Here is a 10,017-nt window from a genome sequence, read left to right on the forward strand (position 1 = left end):
GGAAGCGGTTTCTTATGTTTCTGTGTGTTTGCCAGCTGAACTTCCTTCCCTGCCTAACACAAGAGCCCTTCTGGAAAAGAAAGTGAGCTGGCAACGTTACAGAGAGGCAGCCTCCCTGGCCCCATCCACCCCACGCAGGGAGATGAGTTCTTTCTTTTTTCATTTGATAATTTTTTTATATATTGCAGAGAGGGGGGGAAAACTTACTTTAACACACAGAGCTGATGACATTTCTCAACGAACGTTTGCAGGAAGGGCACGCCCTTGGCTTCTAGCTCGCACTGATGCAGCCTGTAGGTCCCAGACAAACAAATGCACACAAAGAAGCGCTGCTTAGGACAGATGTTGCCTGTACAGTCATGCACCAAGTCTAGGAACCCTCCTAGTGGATATTTCTAAGACGATACTTGATCATGTCAGCCCTCTCTCTTTGGTGGAAGGCTGGCAACATTTTAGCTGGCCTTTCTGTCCACACATGATGAGCAGCATGGTGAGCATCATGCGCAAGCGATATGGCTCATTCCCTAGGTGAATGCCTCCCATGTTAGTTTCTGCACAACATGTCAAGTTGCTGTTCAAGGCAGAGGAGCAGACAAGGCTGTTTTTGAGGGTCAGCAATCATACTTAAAGCAAAATAGGGAGTCCCGACTGAGAACACGTTCATTGTCTGATCTCCACCCCACACAGACCTCAACTCCCCCACATTGGCCCTTGCCATCTATAAACCTGTGCAACAGAGCAGAGCAAACACCTCCAGATGACCAGGACTACAGAAATGTATTATCTGTGGTCACCAGGGTGAATGTCCCTCCCTCCCCGCTAGACAGGGTGAGCCCCCAGTCCTTCTCCTGAGCTGGGAACTGGAAAAGGGGGGCAGGGGCCAATCTCTGCCATGATGCTACACTTTGGGGGGCTCTCCTGGCACCTTCAAACCACAATATGACAGAGACAAGTCACTGTTGTTCATCTGAGACTGAAGGGGATGGGGTCCAAGGGCCTTCACAGCTCAGTGTGGGGTCAGAAAAAAGGTTGACTGAGCCCTACGAGGAAAGGTTAAAGGCCTTGGGAATGTTTAGTTTGGAGAAGAGGAGACTGAGAGGGGACATGACTGCTCTCTTTTATTTGAAAGGCTGTCATTTGGAGGAGGGCAAGGAGCTGTTCCAGTTGGCAGCAGAGGATAGGACCCGAAGCAACGGGTTTAAACTACATGCAGAAAGGTATCAGCTGGAAATCAGGAAACTCTTTTTCACAGTCAGAGTGGTTCAAAGGTGGAATCAGCTGCCTAGGGAGGTGGTGAGCTCCCCTTCACTGACAGCTTTCAAGAAGAGGCTGGACGAATATTTGTCAGAGATGCTTTAGGCTGGTCCTGCATTGGGCAGGGGGTTGGACTAGATGGTCTGTATGGCCCCTTCCAACTCTATGATTCTATGAATAGTCTATAAAATACTAAAATGAACAGACATCCCCAGGAACACAGCAATGGCCCTCTAATCTCACCTGCTAACCACAGACTCCACTTTCTCCACTGGATGAGGAAATTCCTGTTCCACTACGAAGAGAGATGTGTCTCTCCTTATCCTAGACAAAATAAAGTAGGGGGTATTATATATACCAAAATTATTTTGATCTGCCCTGTATACAGTGCTCCACAGAAGCAATAAATATGCATCTGATCTAAGTATCATCTGTAGGTTATACCCTGAGCACCATTTCTCAGGGTTCGCTCTGAAAGTTTTTATGTGTGTTCCTTGTGAGAGTTCCCCGTGTAAGCCGTGACAAGCTACCTTTTGTACATAAAAGACAGGGCAAAGTTCTTAAAACTTGGGTAAACATACACATACATATCAGTTTACTTTGCAAGATCATCCAAATCATTTCCAGATAGGAAGTCAGAGAGTTCACTGAGAGCTGCCAGATGCCAATGTGGAAATGGACACTAAACTATTACGTTTTTGAGGAAGTGGAACGTTCAACAGTCATGGATTCATCTCCTCCTCCTCCTGTCCCTGTATCCTTTTGTTTCATACTGCAGTAACAGGAGCCGTAACATGGATGGCCCAGCCTAGCCCATTCTTGTCAGACTTTGGAAGTTAAGCAGGGTCAGCCCTGGCCTGGTTAGTACTTGGATGGGAGACCACCAAAGAAGTCTGTGGTTGGTATGCAGAGGCGACCGATAACAAACAGAGATTGTTTGCTTCTTGCCTCCAAAACCCTACAGGGTTGCCATAGGTTGGGTGCCAGTTTCCACCACAGCAACCACAAGACTTGTTACACAGCAGGCAAGGGAGGAGGAAGAGAACAGGAGAAGAGGAAAAAAATAGGGAGGGGATGCCAGGCGAGTTAGTCCCCTTGCTTCATTCTGGAATGTAAAGGTATGCTGTTGATTCTCCGGGATACGATATGTGAACTGTAGAGATTTCTCACCCTTAAGAAAACAATGATCCTACAAATGCATGCTACGAAAAGCCAGTGTGTGAGACTTTTTAACTGGACTGCAGCTTCTACTTTAATGCCTCTATGGAGGATCCTTCCATTTGTCCAATAATTATAAGGGAAGGAACTGTAGCGATAGTTGCATCTAGAGATTGATCTGAGGGCCCATGTGGAATACACTCTTGAACAAAAACAGAAAAGATTCGGATAGCATTGCTTCTGGACCCTCACTCCCAACTCTAGAGTACTGCACTTGAAAGTAACAGCAAAAAGACATCAGACTCTGAAGTTCTATTTACGTGACTTCTGTAATGTTCCCCTGGACTTCGGCCGCCAACTTCAGAAGGCCAACAAGACTCTCATTCTTCACCCACCGCTCTTCTATGCTGTGATGAAAGCGTAAACAGTCTTTGTTTGACTTTAGAACAATTTTTCCCACACATGAGGCTTCAATCGTATTTTTTCTCTCATGAAACCACACTCTGATGTTAATGTAAAACCAACATCTGCTGCGATGGATGCTCAACTTCCCTTTCAAGTTCTGCCCGGCCTTAGCAACCAGCAGCCAAGACAGACTCACTCATGTTAACGCTGTTTTCTTTTTTCAGTGCATACAGCATTCAGTACCCAACTTGCTAACCACAAATGCCTTTGAAACGAAAGCTGTGTTTCATTTTCAGGCAGACTGCAGGTATATGTATAAAATCCATTTACCACGGACTGGGTCCAGCCAATGACTTTCATGAGGCTACATCCATGCAAAAGGCATTCACAACTCAAACAACTGAAAAGGCTTTATGAAATGTATTTAATTCCTCCTAAATACATTTTAGCTACCCTGGCTGTCACCTAAGGTTAAAAAGATTCTGTGACAGAAAAAACAACAGGATTCTGTAATGCATAAATTGTGCGAATCAAATACATGTGTATAATAAACACAAATACAGGTTTTTTTTCCTGCAGTATTTTTATTGTGCCTCTTTTATTCTGGTTTTGCTAGTCATGGGGAACAAGGGCAAGGCTGTGGAAGAAGCCCCACTCCCAACCAAGGAAAATCCTATACAGCTTCTGAGATATCAGCAGAGAAGAGACCTCACGAGGTCCCCTACGTAACTAGATGTGAACTAGGTGCAAAGGAACACACAGTATGATGTTCCCACACCACATTTAAGTGAAACCACACATTTCCAACATTGGCATCTCTTATGTGCTTATTTAAGTGAAACCACACACTGCAATAAGAGAGGCAGAATGCAACACAGGGCTGCCCTTCTCAGTTGCAGCCTCACATCTGCTGTGATGTGTCGCTCACCTAAGGTTGCCACAAACTTAGAGGAAAAAATGTCCTGCCCTTTCAATAAAGGTTTAATGGGATGTTATTTTCCAGGTGATTTCATTGAACTCTGTGTCATGAGAATCTTCATCAACCCGTTTCCAAACACTAAGCTTCTGTTAAATGGGCAAGATTTTTTTCCTCCAGGTTGTTGGCCATCCTCCACTTACCTGTCAGCCAACACTGGAACCCAAGACAATACACCCCTGTCTGGCTGACCACTCTGTCTCTTGGGGACTGTTCCATACGATCAAAACAATTCCCAAACTTCCTAGTATGCTACACACAGTGCTTTCTATGGGCCTGGGATGTGGTCTCCTACCGTCCAAATTCTCCCTCTATGTATCTACTAAATAAACCATGTGACATGATATCATCACTTTCAGAATTTCCCTGAGCCAGTTCATTGGCTGCTACATGTGATGCAATCATGTCATATCATCCACTTTTACTAGATTCAAATTTATTAAGAACAGTCATAAGACCAGCAAAATAAACCAAAATAGTACAACACCGAGTCTACGACATAAAATTCTTGTAGCCTTAAATACTAAAATATGAAACCGGTCAATTCCGTCATTAATGGCTTGAGTTACAGTACATTCTCCGCTTTTTAATTACCAGATAACAATATTTAGCAACATTGCGTGAGACAGAATCATAAGTATTGGCCAATAAGAACTTCATCAAACATTCCTCAGCATATGTAAGATAATTAGCCAAGGGTTTAAAACGTGAGAGAAGGGGTATCAACAACTGCTGTCTCTCTTCATCATACATAGGACAATGGAGTAATATATGGGAGGCCGACTCCACCTGTTCTAACAAACAGGAGCAAATTCTCATCATTGGCTGCTACATGTGATGCAATCATTTCATATCATCCACTTTTACTAGAAGTTGCTGGAGAGATGCATAAAGGAGGGTTGGCCAGCCCAGCTGCCAGACATCTGCAGTAACTTCAAGTTTTGCAAAGTACTCTGTTCACCCTTCGATGATGCAAACTGAACTGGATAAGAGAACAGACAGAATTCTTACCCCATCCTTAGCACACCCGTAAGTTTCCTCGGGGCCTTAAACAGAGTCTCTGCATCACTCAGTGTCAGGCCATTATTAATTGACCTAGGAAGGAGGAGGAGAAAGGATCTTTTTCAGATGCTCCTTAAGTGGTCGAGCAGAACTTCATGTCAGGCAAAGCCAGCCACTATCCGACTCACATGAAATTGGTCAGGGAGAGGCACTTTCCTAGCATGGCTGCCAGCTGTTCTCCTTGGACGCTGCATTGCTTTAGCCTGAAAAAATGGAGAAAATAAGCTGGAGGGTGGATCTTTCTAGGTAGGTGAAGCAGCTGTAAGGAATAGCTGATCATCATCCATCTTTGCAAGGTTCCCTTTGCACGTGCTGTCCATGCACTGCTGCAAACAGCAGCTATGAGGTAAGGACTGAGATTTACCCAGGATCTACCAAACCACACAGCCATGGGATCTGTGGCTGGATGAACTGACATTTGTTTAAATGTTAAAAAACCAATCCTTGTCCCCCGGGCCATTAGCAACCAAGGCAGAGACGTCTACTGGGAAAATAGTGCAAAGAAAAGGAGTTCACACAAACCACCATGGCATCAATCAATGTCCAGAGATCAACTCACAGGCTTCCCATGATTCATCGCTTGAGCCTCAATCTCTCTCCCTAGGCCATGGCTCAGAGGCAGATCATCTGTTTTGTGTGCACAAAATCTTAGGTTCAATCTCCAGCATCTCCAGCTAAAAGGAGCAGGTAGTAGAAGGCTAGCACTCCTAGCATTCTTTCCATGTCACCATTTAAAGGTTTTGCCTTAGTGCCCACATTTCCCACTGTCTTCAATTAGTTACCATAGGGATGGCTTACTGCATTTGTGCCCTTCCCAGGATCTAGCATTCTATTGACAAACTACCTTCCCTCCCCTGGCACTCTTTTAGTAATGTGTTCAAGTGGGGCTTATCATGATTATGGAGAACAGACTTCCAATGTTCAAAGTAGTAAGAAATTTATTACAAAAGAAAACTTCCACACACACAATCCGTGCAGCAATGGATTAAGCAAGACAACAAAGTAAAGGTGCATATATGTGATTCTCTGTTCCTTCACTGTACATATGCTGACTATTGTCCTTATAGGGTAGGTAATTTACATTTAAAGTTACAGCATTCCCTTGAGTCTTTGTTTGGGCTACCTGCCTATTGTTAGCTCCATGAGATTCGAGAGGGAATCAGCCAAAGTGGACTACCAACAAGGGTCCTCCCCGGAATGTTTCTTGTTTCCCTTGTGTCCCAGGAATTATCTCCTCTCTTTGCCCACCCCCCATGGGTCAGACCTTCCATTCTCATTACCCCCAGGAAGAGATACAATCTAGCATTTGTCCTTCTCATTTCTCTATCCCCTCCTAGATGTCACATTCCTGCCAGGGTGTGAGATGGCCCCTTGACTGTTCTCTGCTGGCTAACAGCATTTGCATAACCAAACCCTAAGACCTGGGTACCTGTGAGAGCCATCCAGTGGTGAGGCTTGAAAGCAATTAACCTCTCTCCTGTTTCCTGTCCTTTTTACTGACATGGACCATAACTTTACGTTCCACTGGAAGAAGGCACCACCAGAGCAGTGGTTCATGCAGAGAAGTACCAGGCAGCCTCCTACTATGGATGGATGCTTTGTACACATAGAAGTCTTTCATTATTATAATTAAAGTATCTCTCATTGCAAACTAAGTTCCACTGGACTCAAACTTTGTTCTGCAAACTAGCAGTTCAATCATGGCATACTTTTGCACCATGGAGTAATACTTTACCTCAGGGTCTTTTGAGGATTATTTTCTCTCACTAGGGTGATCGTCAATGTTTCCTCAGAGCACAAACTAGAATAAAAGAACAGGCAGATTTAGAAGAAATAACCATGTATGCGAAAAGGCAATTTAGTCTGTGAAAGGCTATGTTTCTGGAATGAATATCTGTCACATTCTTCTCCTGTGACTTCCTTCGGCCATCTCTGACTCACACATCTAATTCTCTCCATCTCAGCTTTTATCCCTGTGCAGCAGGGGTTCAGCTGAGAGAGTGTGAATACAAGTGAGCTTCACGGCTGAGTGGGGATTTGAACAAGTGTTCAGTATCCTCAGTATCCTCTGTCCTGGACCAACACATTAACCACTGCACCATACAGGCTTTCAACACATTTCTTTTGAGGGCTTATCTGCTTATTACAAAGTCCTTGTATTCCACTGCACCATACAGGCTCTCAACACATTTCTTTAGCAATTGAGGGTTTATCTGCTTATTACAAAGTCCTTGTATTCATCGGGAAAACAAGACCAGGACTCTGCATCAGATGTAGGATAGGAGTTTTCTGCCTCAGAGGCCCCTTCTACACTATCCTTTTAATACATGTTCACTGCGGTGTCCTCCAAGCAATTCTGCACCAAAATCAAATTTATTCTTCTTTTTAATCCAGTTTTCCCCCCATTCTGCACTACAATCAAGTTCAACCTTCTTTGTATTCCGGGTTTTCCCCCCATTCTGCATTACATTACCTCCCTTCAGTGGTCAGCCCAGTTTCAGTGTCCTGGGTCAGAGCAGACACAGCCAAGACGTAGGGGACAAGACAGAATCACTAACCAGAAGCGCAGTCGAGAGTTCAGTCCAAGAGTCATACATAAGGGAAGCCAGCCGAGGGTCCAAAAAGCAGAGTCTGAGCAGGTCCAAGAGGCATAGTCAAGCAGGTCCAGGGTCAAAGCCAAGGGTTCAGGAGTTGCAGACAGGAACAGGTCCGGATGGTGTGGTCGGGCGTCTCCAGGAACGTGACAAGTTGTTCCCACACCTCCCCCAACTGAAGCCCTGTCTTTTATTGACGGCTCACAGCTGGATCTCATAGCTTGTGAGAGAGCCATCCATTTGGCTCATTAACCCCAGGTGTTCCTCTTGATTTGGTAGTCACCAGGCAGCGAGGTGCCTCTTGAGGAGCTCCAAGCGCACCTGCCTCCTCCTGCATTCCTCTGGCTCCGGGGAAAGGGGAGGTGAGGCAGTCTGTGAAGTTTCCCCAACATCTTGGGTTGTTGAGGCACCGCCTCTCGGGGTTGCCTCTTCCGTGTTCGCAGTGCTCATGGGGCTGGAGTACATGCTGTCCTCAGCAACTGGGACACTAGGACCTGCCTCCACCGTCTCAGGGTCATTGACAGCATCAGCTGGTTGAGCCTCAGAGGTGCTGACGGGGATGTTATCAACATCAGCTGAGTGATCCTCAGCTAAAGCAGGCTGGCCCACGACATTCAGCCTGCTGTTGCCCGGGGTTATTTGGATGCTATTTTGCCATTGACTTCAATTGCCTCAACTCGGACACAGAGAAAATCCAGAGTGGCAGGCAAATGCAGAAAGGACCCCACACACATACTGGTTCTTTTTCTGTTTGGGACCAAAGCAGACAGGAAGAAGCAGATTTAGCTTCTCCCCCCCTCCCCACCACCACTGTTTTCCCATCTGCAAGCTACCCTCCCTTGTTAAAATCACATTACAAATGGAGCCATTAGCCATGCCACTGGGCAGTCTGCAAATACAAAAACAGCAGGGGGGGGGGAGAGGCTGAAGCTGCTTCTTTCTGCCTGCTTTGGTCACAAGAAGAAAAGAGCCGATGTGTGTGGGGGAGGCACAAAACTCCCACCACCTATCTGATGCAAAGTTCTTGTGTCGCTCCTTAACAAACATAAGAACTTCATCATTGATAGATGGACACTAATACTAGTCGATTTTAGGTGTTATTTTGGGACCGTGCATGCTGGGTCCTCACATTCCCCATGATTCCCCCAACACGCAGGGTCATTGTTTCACCTGATTGGGCACCATGCACATTTTCAACCTTTAGTGCATGATTTCATGTGGTATGTGCTGAAGCTGAAAATTTGAATCATGTCTTATTCAGACAAAACGGAGATGTCGCATGTCAGGAGGATTACAGGAAGCGTATGCCTCTGATACAGACAACTGGATACTCCCAAAACTTTACATGTGAAATAGGCTAAAGTATTCAGAATAACCCAGACAAGGCCACGGGCTATACTACAATGAACCATTCCAAGACATCTGTTCTAGTTCTGTATTACAGGGTCCCCACCTGAGCCTCCATCTTTCCACTTGGAAGTTTCAGCTTCCAAAGAAACTGTGCTTTCAGAAATACCAGTGCTTTGGTGATTCTGAAATATGAAAATGGGAACATTTTGTTTCCTCAAAGTGTGCAATTTGGGTATTTCAGCATCTTCTTCAACAATCTTGCTCACTCTCCTGTTGCTAGGATCATGTAATTGCTCTATGGCTTACACCTCTTTGGTGGTTCCCCACTGCTTTCCACAACCGTAGGGGGTTTTCACACAAGGGCTTAAATTGCCCTCGAACTTCTCTCAAGCTATTTATGATAACACTGATAATGATCAGTGTTCATGCAGAAGATGAGAGAGATTTGAAATGTAAATGTGTATTCTGGCCAGCATGGGTTTTTAAATTCACATTACAAAGTTCAGGAGCTGCTTTAAGACTCATATGAACCAAAATGCACTGTTTCTGATTTAATCTGATAGCCAAAAGGGTTCAGTAAGCAATCCTCAAAATATATACAAATAAAAAACAAAGCTAAAAATAAATTTTAATCAACCATTAATTAAAATAAAATAATGACCAGTAGACCACGCACATCATAAAAAATTGCTCTAATATACATAAAAACCTTTTAACAATATGGCAGATAAAACAATTTATACAGAGCAATCACCAAGTGATATGAGTTCAGTTGGTAAAAGAATGTAACAAAACAACAAAACACCAAACACGTTTTGGCTACTGCCTTCCTCAGTAGTGTAATAAGTATTTTCAAGCTAAAAGCTTCTGATGAATACAAAAGCCATCAGACAGTTACAGTATAGCAGTGTATCCAGAAATATCTCACATATCAGAAAACTTCCTCATGTTTAGTCACAGTGCTCCCGCTAAAGTGCACTAGCATATGCTGGCGCACAAATTTTCAGGCCCTAGTGCACAGGTTTTTTTGCTCAGCACAGGGCAACGAAATTCACCTTTCCCGTCTCTCCCTGGCTTCCTGGTCTTGTCCATCAAACTCCTCCCTATCACACCCTGTCTGGGGCAATTGCAGAGTTCTGCCCTCCTTGGGCAGCTTTCTCCTGTGCGGCTTTACACAAAAGCTTGGTCTCATGGACCTGGTCGGAGAGAGCCTTTTTG

At 44.8% G+C, this 10,017-nt stretch overlaps 1 protein-coding gene across 1 annotated transcript in view; it reads right to left on the reverse strand.

The window, feature by feature from the left end:
• Positions 1-7,914, reverse strand: part of LOC107109655 (protein NLRC5-like) — a gene marked incomplete at its 3' end in the record, with an annotated part of 27,513 nt that extends 19,599 nt beyond the window's left edge. Inside the window, exons 1-7 of the mRNA XM_015410327.1 lie at positions 7,733-7,914; positions 6,591-6,656; positions 4,984-5,058; positions 4,805-4,888; positions 2,733-2,819; positions 1,498-1,578; positions 208-291 (exon numbers count right to left, since the gene is read on the reverse strand). Of these exons, the coding sequence (XP_015265813.1) occupies positions 208-291; positions 1,498-1,578; positions 2,733-2,819; positions 4,805-4,888; positions 4,984-5,058; positions 6,591-6,656; positions 7,733-7,914 (659 nt within the window). The remainder of the gene's footprint in view (positions 1-207; positions 292-1,497; positions 1,579-2,732; positions 2,820-4,804; positions 4,889-4,983; positions 5,059-6,590; positions 6,657-7,732) is intronic.
• Between the last annotated feature and the right edge of the window lie 2,103 nt (positions 7,915-10,017).

Source organism: Gekko japonicus, unplaced genomic scaffold, assembly GCF_001447785.1.
Source record: "Gekko japonicus isolate JY-2015 unplaced genomic scaffold, Gekko_japonicus_V1.1 scaffold1519, whole genome shotgun sequence".
NCBI classification, from domain to species: Eukaryota; Metazoa; Chordata; class Lepidosauria; order Squamata; family Gekkonidae; genus Gekko; species Gekko japonicus.